Source organism: Monodelphis domestica, chromosome 5 (genome assembly GCF_027887165.1).
Source record: "Monodelphis domestica isolate mMonDom1 chromosome 5, mMonDom1.pri, whole genome shotgun sequence".
NCBI lineage: Eukaryota > Metazoa > Chordata > Mammalia > Didelphimorphia > Didelphidae > Monodelphis > Monodelphis domestica.
The window spans coordinates 164925702-164940921 of record NC_077231.1 but is presented as its reverse complement, the minus strand read 5'-3'; the positions used below and the strand labels follow the sequence as shown (position 1 = coordinate 164940921).

Genomic DNA, 15220 nt, shown 5'->3' with positions numbered 1-15220 from the left:
TTTCTTCTACCATGAATTAAGGCAAACAGAAGTTAAGTAATTTGCACAAGGTAAGTGTCTGAGGTCACATTTGACCTCAGGTTTTCTTGACTCTAGACCCAGTGCTCTATCCACTGAACCACTTAGCTGACCAGTATTTTATAAAGAGACCTAACTTCAGGTCATATAATATAAAGTGGAACATCATGCCATAGAATTTAGAGGAGAACTGGCATCAGCATTTATGCCATAGTTCTTTAGATCACATTTTGGAAAGGCTTGAAAATTTTTTAAAAACCAAGTCATTTTATTTAATTTTATTAAGATATCTACAGCTTTAGAAATCACATTTTTAGAATGTTTTTCAAGCTCAGTTCAGCAAGAATTATCTAAACATCTACAGTGTGCTATGTTAAAGCCCTAGATGCTGAGGACATAAAAACAAAAATGAAAAAGTTCTTACCTTCAAGTTGTTTACATTCTGTTTAACAATGTTCTTAAACATTTATTTAATGGTTCTTAAAAAAAAAACTTTCAATTTAGAGGAAACAGCATATGTTTGATCACAGAATGTAGAGCTGGAAGGGAACATAAGAGATCACCTACTCTAAAAGTCTCACTTTACTGATGAGAAACCCATGACCTACAGAGGTTGTGACTTGCCTAAATTCTTGTAGGTAGTAAGCATCAAAATTTGGTCTCAAGCAAGGACTACCATCTTCAAGTTCAGTGCTGGTTTTGCTATTTCAACTAAGAAATGTATATAAGAAAAATATCTTGAAGTATATATCTTTTTAGATTGAATTGCAAACTAGGACAGAAATGACTCCACTTGTTTGCCCGAGTGACTCCTTTACTTGTTCCTTCAGCAAGGATTTAAGCTCCAGCATCTGTGTCTTCAGCAAATTGTTCTGTTAGTAATAATTATGTCAAGAGGAAGGGCTGGGCTGTTTGTGGCTTTTACCATCCAAGGGTAAATCTCTTCACACAGAGGCCTTGCTCCCCTCACTATGCAGTCCTCAGCTTGTTTTTATTAAGCACTTACTATATATACTATGCTAAGACTTGGGTATACAAAGAAAGGCAAACAGTACCCTGATCTTAAGGAGCTTACAGTCCACTGGAAGAGACAACATGCAAATAGATGTGTACAAATAAGATACATAAAGGATAAATCAGGAATAGTTTCAAAGGGAAGGCACAAGATTAAAGGAAGATTGGGAAATGCTTTTGCAGAAGGTAGGACTGGAGCTGAGACTTGAAGGAAGCTGGGATGGAGAATTTAAGAACTGCCAAAATAATCTTCTAGAATCAATAATCTTGAAATCATGTCACTCCTCTTTTCAGGAACCTTTAGTTCAGAAGTTCATTACCTGGTATTAATGAATTTCTTTTAAAAATACTTTGACAATTATATTTCAATGTAACTGGTTCCTTAATAATCTTTTGTATTTTATTTCATGCATTTAAAAATATTATTTTGAGAAGCAGTTCAATAGTGTTGACCATACTGCCAAAGACATGTATAACACACACATAAAAGGTTAAGAACCCCTGTTTTCGTCATTCCTTGTTGACTGTAGGATGAAATACAATTTAAACCTACAACCAATTCTTAAACACTTACATGCAGTGGGTTGTGCTAGGTTCTGGGAATAGTCTGACAAAAGGATAGCAGCCCCTACCATAAAGGATGTTAAATTGTATTGGGCTACACAATATGCAAGCAGGGAAATATGCATATAATAATTGGAGGAGGAAGGAGGAGAGAGCATTAACAATCAAAGAGTCCATGAACAGCTTTTTGTATTAAATTCTATATTAAACTGAGCCTTGAAGGAAGCAAGGGAAGGGATACTAAAAGCTGACAACAAAGAAGGAGCCTATTTCAGGCCTGGTAGGGACAGCCTGTTTAAAGATGTTTAGGAACAGAGATGGAGTGCAAAGTGTAGGGAAACCATAAGTAGACCAGTTGAGCTGAAATGTAAAGTGTGATTAAAGATGGGCAATATTATATAATAAACCTGGAAAGCCAAACTAAAGCCAGATTATAAAAGCAGATAAGTGGTAGAGTGGCTCAGAGTGCTAGACCTGGGATCAGGAACACCTGACTTCAAATTTAGCAGTCAATGCTTGTTATCTCTGTATGATCTTGGGCAAAGTCACACTTAATTGAATTCAGTTTATTCAATTGTAAAATGGGGATCATACTTTACCTCTCAGGGTTATTGTGAGAATCAAATGAGACAATATTTATAAGGCACATATTATCTGGGGGCAGCTAGGAGGCTCAGAGAATTGAGAGCCAGCCAGGCTCAAAAAAGGGAGGTCCAGGGTTCAAATTTGATCTCAGACACTTTCTAGCTTTGTGACCTTAGTCATGTCACTACTACCCATCCGTCCTTGCCTAACCCTTACCACTCTTCTACCTTGGAACTAATACACAGTACTGATGCGAAGACAGAAAGTAAGGGTTTTTAAATAAATAAAAATAAAGCACATATTATAATGCCTGGCAAATAGAACATGCTATATAAATGTTAGCTATAATTATTACCAAGTCACTAAGTTTGTATACTTAGAAGTAATAGCATTATTCATTGATATTTCTTGAAGGAAGGGAGTGACTTGTGCAGACTTACACTTTAGAAAGATTATTTTGTCAGGTGTTTGGAAAGTGACATTAGACAGTCTAGAAGTTTGAAGTCCAATGAGGAGGCTTTGGAAGAGTTCAGACAGGAAGTAATGAAAGCCTCCTTCAGCCACATTTCCAGATTCATTTCATCCCTTTTATAAATTATAGTTCCAGCCAAATTCTCCATCTTGCTATCTTGGCCCATCTCCATGTATATGCATAGTTTGTCTTCCCATTCCTACAATGTACTCCTTCCTTATTTCCACTTCCTAGAGATCCTAACTTCCTTCAAGGCTCAGGTCTCAAGTTACCTCCTACAGGAATAACTCCTTGATGCTCCTTGATATTAAAACTCTTCTTTTACAAATTTCCTTGTATTAATTTATCTGATTACATGTTTCCCCCAGTAATCAGTCTTCTTGAGGGCCTTTTTTCAGTTTGTGTTTTGTATCCCAGGTGCAGAGAACAATGCCATGCTCATAGAATTTGGAAGTAAAATTCCTTAAAACCAGTTTCATTCCATTTTAAGCAAAAATACCAAATATATTCTGTATTGCTTCTAAAGATTAGGTCATTAGAAATTAAATGGGAAAATATATATTTTTTCTATGTTAGATTTTAACTTTTTCATCTGTTTTACAATATGTGTCATAGGGGTTAAGGAATAAACCAAAGAAAACAGCACATGTGAAGCCTGACCTCATAGATGTTGACCTTGTAAGAGGTGAGTATTAGATTTAAACTTTATGTTGATTATAGCATTTGATGTAAAATAACTTTAAATATAAAATTAGAATCTATCAATGGGACTAGTTTTTTCTACTTTAGATTTAAAGAGTATTATTTTAACAACTGGAATCATAAGTTTTCTGATACTGACATATAATTACGAATTTATCAAGAAAAATTTATAGTCCAGAACATTTAGTCTGTAAATATTTGTTACTATATCTAAGGTACTTTTCAGGGCCTTGTGAGAAATAAAAATAAGATGTAAATATAGGTAGAAATTTCTCTGCTCTTAAGAAGCTTATAATCTAGAGAGATAAAATCAAAACATGTGGCATATTAATGCAAAACAACTTCTGATATATAGAATATGTGACAGAAATGAAAGTTTTAGTAATTTAAAGAAGAGAAAAATAATTTCTGACTAGGGTGGTCAGATAAGACTTTAAAGAGAAGTTAAGACTTGAACAACACCTTGACAAAATAGGATTTTACAGAGAGCAGCAGAATGGTGTTATAAGTGACAGGAAATGACAAAGATGTGGAACGAGGATGAACAAAATATATTTGAAAGGAAAGTGAGTATATTAACATGGAATATATACATATGTACATGCCAAGACTCTTACTTGCTTTTAACTCTTTCCCTGCCTCTTTAAGAAAATTAAATCCTGCGTTCGGAGTATAAACTCTGATAGATCTTATTAAATTGAAAAGTCCTAGCAATAGACTATATCATTGTAATCCAAGGCTATATGCAAAAGGGTGACTTCATAATGAGGATTTTTTTAGCCATGATGATTCTTAAAGATCATCAATCAAGCATTAGTTTGTTATTAGAGTAGCACACAAAGACAAAGTCACAAACACCTGAATGTAATGGCTGTTCTACTGACATTTTTCTACCCCCAAGCTGATTTTTCTCATTTTTGTTTTTAGTTTGACTGAAAATTATACCCTCCCCTGTAACTCTCACTTTTGACTGTTTTTTTTCCTCTTCTTCTCAGTTGTCTGTATCATCTTGTTAAATTTCATTTCAACTTGTATTATTTTCTTGTAAAGAATGGTAAACTCAATGAGAACACTAACAATTTTATTTTATTGATTTTTTATTAATCTTCCTGATTAAATAATGATATACATTCATGACTTTGCATTTGGGTCAGCAAGTGTAGATAAAAAATATAATGAAAGAAATTCAGAAAATAGTTACAGATTGTGAGACAAATTTAGGAACAGAATTTAAAAGTAGAACAAGTATAGAAAGTAAAGGGATTAAAATACAAACACATATAAAGGATTAAAAAATGAAACAAAAACATTTAAATAAAATTATGTATTATTTAATACAATTAAGAGTGTCCTAAGAGGTAGTAAGTACAATATATAAATCCAAAATGCAATTTTATTTAACAGAACACAATAGTATTTGTTTTTATAAAGAATTCAATTGTTCTTTTCTCAGGATGCTAGGAAATTTGTAGTATTTCTTTATTATTTGTAAAAATATAGGGGGAACACTGTTTTTATTTCATTTAAAAATTATTCATTGGTATGGGTGTTTTCATCACCAATTCCTAGCACACTCCCTTCAAGTATACCTTCAGGCTTTGGTGTGGCCAAAAGAAAAAAAAATACTCTGTATGCATGACCTTGTGAAGAGCTTCTCTGAATTTAGCTAGTTTGACTTTCATGAAAAAGGCACTCATTCCTTCACTGGGTCCCGTGAATTTCTAATTTGATATTATCTGCCAGATATTATTGGGAATCACCTCTAAGCCATAAAAAGAATCTGAGTAGTATTTTAGTCATGGGAACTGTTTTTAGGGGAAAAAATCCAAAATTGTTCTCTAAAACTAATTATGTTTTATAGATAAAATGAATAGATATATGTACTTTGCCTTTTATCTCTCCAGGATCTGCATTTGCTAAAGCAAAACCTGAGAGTCCTTGGACTTCTCTAACAAGAAAGGGAATTGTTCGAGTTGTGTTTTTCCCCTTTTTCTTCAGGTGGTGGTTACAAGTAACTTCAAAGGTCATTTTTTTCTGGCTACTTGTTCTTTATCTTCTTCAAGGTATGAACTAATGACAAGAATCTTTTTAGTTTTAATTGTTTTGGGGGGTGTTTTTAATGATGACATGTTTTAAACATATTAATATTCAACCATGGTTTTTTTTTTTTATTTAGTCCAATTACAAAAACTAGTTTAATGCTGCCTGTGAAAAGCAAGATAATTATTTTCAAGTTACAACTTAATATTGAATATATGAACAGATGAGAGAAAATGGAAATTAGGAAATAGAGAATAAGGTAGAAAGAAGGCCTCTTTGAGTCATTCTCTTTAATGATAATCTACTTTTATGAAACTGGGAACATATTTATCTCACTGAAGTAAATTCTTCCTCTCTAAGAGATTATTTATCCCCTTTTTTGTATATTGTACATAGAGCTGTTACTCCTATGGTCAGTTTTTCTCTCAATTTAAACCTCAGGAATGAGAGAGTAATTATAGAGACTTTCAGAACTTCTTCAGTATTGAGACACTTTAGGTTAGGAATATTTCACTGTTTTGTTTATTCTTACTAGTATCTAACATTTTATTCAAATTTATTTTAAATAAATCTTTTTTACTTCTCCTTCTGAGCTTTTCCTTAAAAAATGACGTAACAAAAATTTGATGATTTAATGATTATTAAAATATCACTCAAAACTTTTGAGATAATAGGTTACAATGAATTTAGTTTCATTCTGATACCTAGTGTTTTTGTTATAATCTCATCAATAGAATATCTGCCTTCTTTGTTTTTTCTGGTTCATTTACTTTAGAATTTTATCATTGTAATAAAATGAATTGCAGGCAGAAGTAGGAACTGACTCAGGACAGTCAAGATCTAGTCTGACCTGATGTGCTATGCTTCTTTGATCAAGATATCCTTTATTATGCTAATTTTGAGACCAGCCTAAATTATCCCATGGCCATAAGCTGCCTTTTCTTTCCTCACCCCCAACTTGATATCAAAAACCTGAAAAAGTGTATATTCTATGTTTGTGGGCTAGTTTCTAGAACAAAAGTGAATTGTTTGCACCCTAATTTAAATGATGTGGCAATGGAACTTGAAAGAAAACACACTTCTTTAAAAAAAAAAACCTGATATTTTTGCTCATAATAGGATGCCCATTAAGTCAAGAAATGCAGCCTTCTTTTTGTAGTCAAATCTTAAGGGTATCTGCTACCCTTTGATACATTTATATGTAATAGTCTTACTTCATAGTTTTCTTAATTCTTTCTCATAATTATTATGAAATGTTCCTGAGTATATACCACATTTTATTATATATAACATTTTCTTTTATAGAGAACATTTATTCCAACATGGGCATGTAGAACAAAAATATTAAGCTGTATTGCTGTTATTATAACCCTTGAATACCAAAGTGTAATATATTTTATTTTAATCAAAGAATTGTGGAATTTTTAGAACCGAAAGGAATGTCAAAGATCATCTAGCGACACTCATTTTTTAAAAGATGAGATAATGAGCCCAGAAAGATCACAAGAACTTCCCAGCTGTGTAACCTAGTTAGTGGAAAAGCCAAGTTTAAAACAGTAACTCTATGGTAATCTTTCCAGGATATTACAGCTGTTTCAAATTGTACCTAAATTTTAGCTTAAAGCCCCAAGGAAATTCTCTCCACATTGTACTGGCAGTTTTTTCTAAAGTGTAAAATGGAAAGGAAAGAAGACCATGATAGACAAACCTATACATTGTGGATATAGAAATCAGCCCAAATTAATGTTTGGGCTGCTTTGCTGTCTTTTAGGATTTAATCTGAACACAAAAGAAATCTAACTCTGAAATGACCTCTGCCTTAGAAATTATGTATTAGGGGGCGGCTGGGTAGCTCAGTGGATTGAGAGCCAGTCCTAGAGACAGGAGGTCCTAGGTTCAAATCTGGCCTCAGACACTTCCCAGCTGTGTGATCCTGGACAAGTCACTTGACCCCCATTGCCTAGCCCTTACCATTCTTCTGCCTTGGAGCCAATACATAGTATTGATTCCAAGAGGGAAGGTAAGGGTTAAAAAAAAAAGAAAGAAATTATGTATTATTTCATTTAAGGGACAAACCAAAGACTTCTAATAGTAATCTGGATATAGTTTCCAAAGTGAAAGTCATTCAGAGGCACAATTGGTAAACAAAATTTTTTTTAATTTAAATTAACTTCTGCAAAAATGTTTGTGTCAGATGGACTCCATCTAACATATATTTCCCCTTACTCTAGAAAAGGGCAAAATGTGTCATGATATGAAAATACAGACTTTAAATTTGGAACTCAATTTAAAAAATGAATGTTAAAAATTGTTCTCACATGTAAAAATAAAAACAGAAACATTTAAGACAATTAAAAATTGCTCTTATGCATAAAAATACAAAAAATTAAAATTCAATTAAAATTTTTACTTGGGAAAAAGGAAATTACAGACTTATTTTTTGCTAATGGCACAGTAGCATTTGTCAAAGGGAATTATGATATACTAACTGGACAGATGGAAATGTTCACATATAATTACAAAGTGTAGGATGTTAATAGTTTGAGGATTAACTAGTAAAACTTTGAGAATCACTGTGGTTGATGGAAAACCTCAAAGGCAAGAAGGGTTTTAAAAAATTATAACTCTAATTCAATTTATACACATCAACACCTGTCTTAGCAAGAAAATTACATGTTCTAGGCTAATCTTAAGGATACCTTTTTGGGAAACAAACTACCCAGCATTTTGCAGATGTGCCTCCCCTCTTAAACAATTTTTGATACATCTTATTTTCATTTAAATAACTTAACACAAAGTACATGTAAGAATTTATTTTTTTTAACCCTTACCTATTCTTTCTGTTTTTTAGAATTGACACAAAATAGGTTTCAAGACAGAAGGGTAGTAAGAGTGAGGCATTTGGGGTTAAATGACTTGCCCAGGGTCACACAGGGAGGAAGTTTTTGAAGTCAAATTTGAACCCAGGAACTCCTGCTTCACAAGTACTGAATTTTAAAACTTTACTTGTATGTAGAGTGGTTATACTAAGTACTGAATTTTAAAACTTTATTTGTACATAGAGTGATTTTACTAGAAAAACATCTACCTAAAAAGGGCTTTTTTTAGGTACGCTTTGTAAATTATTTTTAAAAATGGATTTTGAAGCCTTTATGCAAGAAGCAACTTCTTGGAATACAAATGGCTTTTTAAAATAAGTTTTTCTGCAATTAGAAAATAATACTATAATTATTTTTGTATAGTAGTATAAGGTATATTAATATATGTTCACATTATTCTAGCTATCCTATTTTAATGCTATAAAATTTACCAATAATTCTACATTTATTAAATCCATGTTATAGTCCAGGCACTTTAGAGATGCACTCATGATACAAAGACACAAACAAAACTGTTTCTGTCTTTAAGTACCTTTTATTCTGATGGGCATAAGTACCTACTTTTACTTGGGAGCTTTATTTTATCCTCTATTCCTTACTACTTTTGGATAAATCTATAAGTGCTTATTAGAATGCTTAAGTTTTGTGACTTTAGCTTTTGCTGCTTCTCGTTTTCTAAGGGTTAGCAAAAATATAATGAAATGTAAGGGGGTAAGTACCAATTTAGAAGCAGCTCCCCATCCTTAGAAGCATCATTACTTCCCTGTTCAAAACCATATACTTCCTAGAGAAAGAGTACTTGGTTTAAATATGGGGAGAAAGGCATTCATAGATATGATATTTTGATGTGTGTGGGCATAGTTGAAGTGTCTACTAGAATGAGCACTGGACCAAGATTCAAAAGACTTGGATTCAAATCTGTATTTTACTTTTCTTAGTTTTATGATTTTTATCATGTTACTTTAAGCCTGAATTTTCTCATCTCTGTAAAATCTTCTCACTATAAAAGGGGAATAATTTTTATATTACTTGTCATTGCTATAAGATTTTATAATTTCATAAGTACCTCATAAGAAATAAAGTGCAGCATTTTGTTATAGTAAATTCATAATTGCAAACATTTTAACTGAGAGACTTGTGAGATATTACTACCATAAATATAAGGACACTTTATAAAACTTGCTATATTTTTGTGATGATAATTTGGAGGCAAGGTGAAGGTTTCTTGAAGGTTTTCTATTATTACATAGTGATTATGATTCATAGTGCATAGAATAGTATTTCCTGATTATGAAGGATCTTGGAGAACATGGGAACTGAAGTGCATATGATATAGATAATTGGCCTTTCCAGAGCTTAAAAGATATATGTATATAATATATTACATATAATATTTAATCTTGAAAAAAGGCTCTGGAATTGACTTCTGTGCAGATATGAGATATATTTGCTATTGATGCAGCTTTAATTAGATGTAGCCAATATCTCCTTCCACTGCTATTGCCTCCAGAAGTTAACAGAATTGTTTCTATTTAAAATTTAAAGTCTTTTACCTTTGGATCCTGACATACCTTTTCAGTTTTATTACACATTCTTTCACTTCCCAAACGATTTGATTGTGTCAATCCAAACTTTTTACTATTCTTTTTTGTTGCTACATTCTATTTCCTGTATTCATGTCTTCTCCATTCCACCCACCCCCAACATATTGCCTACCTCAGTAGAATCTATGTTTCTTGAGGGCAAAAATTCCCAGTTTTTCTTTGTAACTCCAGTACTAAAGTCCCTGATATATATTAGGTACTTAAAAAATGCTTGAATGCTCAGCCCACACCAGAAGTATTCTCCCTAAGGAAACAAAAACAACTTCATTTGAAATAAAATATAGATAGCTAAGCAAAAACATGTAACATAACAATTGCGACTGATAGAACATGTATAGTATTGGCTTTCTAATATTTTTTCATTCTATTAAGGAAGAGATTATTAGAATTCTGAAATAGCACAAAATACTTTTAAATTGTAGATTAGAGGATTAAAATTATCAATAAAATTATTTTCTGATGTGAAAATAAAGTGAATTATTGAAATGGAGTATAAAATAATAAAGCTAAATTTACCATAGTGCTTACTATGTGCCAGGCACTGTGCTAAGCACTTTATATTTGTTTCATTTGATCCTCACAAGAACTCTGATAGGGAGGTTCTTTCATCATCCTCATTTTACAGATGAGGAAACTGAGGCAAAAAGGATAATAGACTTGCCCACGGTCATACAATTAGTGAGGCCATATTTGAACTCATGTCTTTCTGACTCCATGCTCAATGCTCTTTCCACTGAGCCATCTAGCTGAACCTTAGAGGTCTTGCCATTTACCTGCCCCAGATCAAAATATTCTTCCCTTATCACTACTTGAATGTCTGTGCCATCTACCCCTATTAGAATGTAAGCTCCTTGGGGGACAGGGATATAATTTTTAAAGCATCTCCCCCAATAATAATAGTAATAGTATTTACATAGCATTTTAAAATTTGAAAATGTTTTGTGTTGGTTCAGAACAGTTATATTGAGTAATAAATGCATTTTCTTACAGCATCCATTCATTCGCTTCTCGGCTGTCATTATTTATCTGGGATGGCTTAAGAATAGTCTCTCCTAAAGAAAGAAAAATTAAGACTAACCAGTCACACACACACACACACACACACACACACACACACACACACACACACACACACACACACGAGTTATCTGAAATACTAAGGAGGAAACAAACTTTTTGATTATTTCCTTCAAGAAATGGACAAATATAAGAAACCTGAAATTCATAGGGAAAAAATATTCAACTTAAAATTCTTTGTCATTTCAAAATACTTTCACATACATCATCTCATTTGATCCTTGATAATTTCAAACCTTGATACATATGTAATGGATTACCTGGGAAAAGTACTCAGAAAAGTTTTTATTTATAATTTTTGTATGATGGTGTCAAATGCATTTTTCTCTTTTCTGTTATATGTATGACTTTCAAAATCAGGCTCTCACAAAATATCTAGATTTGGAACACAAAGATATAAGTATATTTAATGTTAGTCATATTCTTTTTAATTTCTAAGACAAATAAGATTATCTTTATAGCAATCTAAATCCAAGTATAATACATACAAATTTCTGTGTATTTTTGCAATATTGAGAATGGCCTTGTTCCAAGTTCTTTGAATAGCAAATGCTACTCCACTGCTAACAATAAAATGTTGACAAGAGTTTTGCTAAAATAATGTTTTTTAACTTGTGATCCAGAATCTTAAAATTAGCTGGCAGCATGCAATATAAAACAATTTTATAAACATCATTGATATAATTGAACATTTTCTTTCCCATTTTACAGTTGCCGCAATAGTATTATTCTGTTCAGCTCCAGGCCCACATAGTATACCTCTGACTGAAATAATTGGGCCAATATGGCTGATGTTGCTACTGGGAACTGTACATTGCCAGATTGTTTCAACCAGAACCCCTAAGCCTACTCTTAGCAGTGGGGGCAAAAGAAGAAGGTACAGTGTTTTAAAATGACAACATTGTTCATCAAACATGGATCATGTGTGTATAAAATGATTCTGGGGAGTTAACTCCCCAGATGGTTTTTATAGATTTCTCGATTATTATTTTTTAATCTGCAGAGAATAAAAAGTGCATGTGTTTTCTTGTTAAACTGCTTTTTATGTATAAAACCCTCATCTTTGATATTTAACCAGTTGCATTCTCTACACCATGTTTTGTAATTTTTAAAAACAGAATTACCTGGGGTTTTTTTGTGTTTTTTTTTTTAGTTCAAGAGAATTTCTAGTCACTTGGAATTGTTGATTGTGACTAATTTTGTGATATATTTAACATACCCAGGATATACCATTTAAGACCAATTTAGAGTTAAGATGACATGATAGAAATATGGGTTAAGTAAGGTTCTTTTAAATCCCATTTATTGCATACTAATGTAATTTTAAAGCAATGGAATATTTCCCTTTACCCAAACAAGTGTGTTAAGTCTCATTGGCCAGTCAGCACCAGTGGACTTCTTCCCAAAGGCAATTGGAGTCTTTCCTCTTTTGATTTTTGTTGCCAAGTGATTGCTATTTACACAAATTTCAAGTATTATGGTTTTGAAATTGAAACCAATCCTTCCTTTACATTTTAAAGGGTAATATGTATCTGTAGTATTTTAATGAAATTATAAATTAGTTAGGTTATAATTAGCCTTAATCATTGTCTTCTTTCACCATCTACAGATAAATGGCACACAAATAGGAAAGACATTCTTTTGTAATATCTGTTCGTGTGATCCTTACAACTAAAATGCCCACTGATCTGTCAGTATGAGCATGTAACAAATATATTAGCACCAATAGAAATTGGTTTTTGAATATACTTCATGCTTTTTGGATTAAATCTTAACCAGTAAATCTGAATCTTACCATGTGTTAAAGTTCCTGTATTTTATGTTTATAAAAATTGCTGAACACACTACAGAGCAAGTGGTTATTAACACTTATAAAGCTACCTTCCACTTTTAATCTCTTCTGATGAAGGAAATTAAGAAAAGCAGCACATTTGGAAGTACATAGGGAAGGAGATGGCTCTAGTACTACAGATAACACGCAGGAAGGAACAGTGCAGAACCACGGTACCAGCACACCTTACAGTATTGGCGCTGTCTTCAGAGAACTCTGGCATGCTGCTTTCTTTTTATCAGGGTTTGTATTTATTCAAGGCTATGTTTGTCTTAGAGATGCACTATCCCTTTTCTAGAAAAGTTTTACAGATAGATAGATAGATAGATAGATAGATAGATAGATAGATAGATAGATGCATATATATGTAAAATGTATGTGTGTATCCTTAAATTTCTAAACTCTTTAATATTTAATTTACTTGGGCTTTATTTTGATAAGTTTTATTGTTGGCAGTAAAAAAATAAAAATCACAGATTTAGAGAAATATAAACCAGGAGACTTCAGAAACAACATAAAAAGTCAATAAAATTTTAATAGAATTTTTTGTCAGTTTCCTTAGCACTATTTTCATAATTCAACTAACTGGTAAAAATTATGGTTTACTGTAATTCTAGATATTGATTCAATTTTTTGGCATATAACTGAATTGTATGAAAATTATATACCTCAAATCTTTGCTTTTGCTAAACCATTTGAATTAAAACATATAGGGTCTGTTGAAGTAAAAACAATTCATTGTAATTTACTATGACATTATTTTATAAAATAAACATTTTATTTTTTTAGCTTTAATTTTTAATGAATAGAATAGGAGCGAGTATAATCCAGTAAAATTTAGGAACATATTTAATCAAGTCAGTCTGACCAACATAAAGTTATTCTTTTAAAATTAGTTAGAAACATTCCAACTCTGCTGAATGTACACATGTAGTAGGTCTGAAAAAGTACAAAGAAACTTTGATGAAAATATTGACTATAGCTGATGTAATTAAATTAACATAAATCAAGAGAAGGGATACTGCAAACGAATATGTACATTTCTCTTATATGTTAACTCCTATTCTAACATTGTCTGTGTTTTTTCTAATTGTTTTCTTATGCTGATGAAGTTTATCATGATTTATATTGTCCATTGGGTTAATCATACTTGATTGTGATTTTATTGACATTCTTTAAAATGTATTGCTGTGTAGAAGAATAATATAATTGGATTTATTGCTAGATCAATCCATTCATTCCTTTGAAAGCTAAAGAAGTATATTTTTCACATATGCTACCTCTAGCAACATCCACTCTTTGCCTTATTATTTTTAATAAACTAATTGGAAACTTTGTATCTTTAACATATATTATGGCACATAGAATTGTCATAATGTCTGATAAAGTATTTATGTAGACCCATTATGAGATTATAGAAGTGTTTTTATTGTTAAAAATTTAGTTAACTCTGACAGCATTCACATTAAGCATGGGTAAGAATTATTTTTCCCCTTCAGTTCTAAGTGAAATAGAGGTAGATTAGTGGAATGGAAAGAGCGTTGTTATTAGGAATCAGAAAACCTGGGATTTAGTCTCACCTCTCTTACTATAATGTCTACCATATAGCTTATAGATTAATTTCTTAAGCTCACTTAACCTCTGTTTCTTCATATGGGAAATTAGGAAAATGATAGTAGTCGCAAGGTTTTTATATAGATCAAAAGGTATGATAAAAGCACTTCATAATCTGTTGAAGCTATATCAATATAGTATTCTCATTTACTTTTATTTGATGAGCAGGTTAGTAGGAGATACTATTATTATAACTAAGTTTTATGTCAGACCACTAAATATCCTAACCATAACCTATTATGCCACATCTACAGGATTTCTTAAACATTTATCACATATAAAGATATGAAATATCTTTATTCCTAAAGGCTTTCTATTTTAGTAAGATAGATGAAATTTGTTATTCTTTTAACATTGTACAGTATTATCAAGAGTAAGTCAATTTAATTTAACACACTATTGTTAAACTTATGTATGAGTGTTAGATTTTTTTTGTGTTCTAATTCATATTTTGACATATTACACCCAATTAGTCCTTTTCTTACCTGTGATTCTTAGCCCATTAGCTACTATTTAAACAGCATATAGCAGGAAATGTTATTGTCAATTTGCCATAACTTTGATGGAAAAGCTCAACCATAGATTTTTTTCAGCTTAATAAATTAATCCAGATATGAAGAATTTTTTTAAAGACTGGGTCCACTTGCTTGAAGTTTGAAGTTCAGGGGCTACTTATTAGCTTAATTCCATTATTGATTAGTATGATAGCTTTATCCTGCTCCATTATCAGCACAAACAAGTTTACCCTGCTTAGGCAGGAACTTCTTGCCCTTGGAGACTTACCATATTGATAATGAACTTATTGCAGATCAGTCCAATC

General features: G+C 31.8%; 1 protein-coding gene across 4 annotated transcripts in view; it reads left to right on the top strand.

Annotated features, from left to right (window-relative positions):
- Positions 1-15220, top strand: part of PHTF2 (putative homeodomain transcription factor 2) — a 170427-nt gene that overhangs the window by 104667 nt on the left and 50540 nt on the right. For 3 of the 4 annotated variants that reach the window (XM_007504048.3, XM_056799502.1, XM_056799500.1), the window contains 4 exons: positions 3269-3338; positions 5260-5418; positions 11667-11832; positions 12865-13029. In XM_007504048.3, the coding sequence (XP_007504110.1) occupies positions 3269-3338; positions 5260-5418; positions 11667-11832; positions 12865-13029 (560 nt within the window). The remainder of the gene's footprint in view (positions 1-3268; positions 3339-5259; positions 5419-11666; positions 11833-12864; positions 13030-15220) is intronic. The other variant, XM_056799501.1, reaches the window with a different exon arrangement.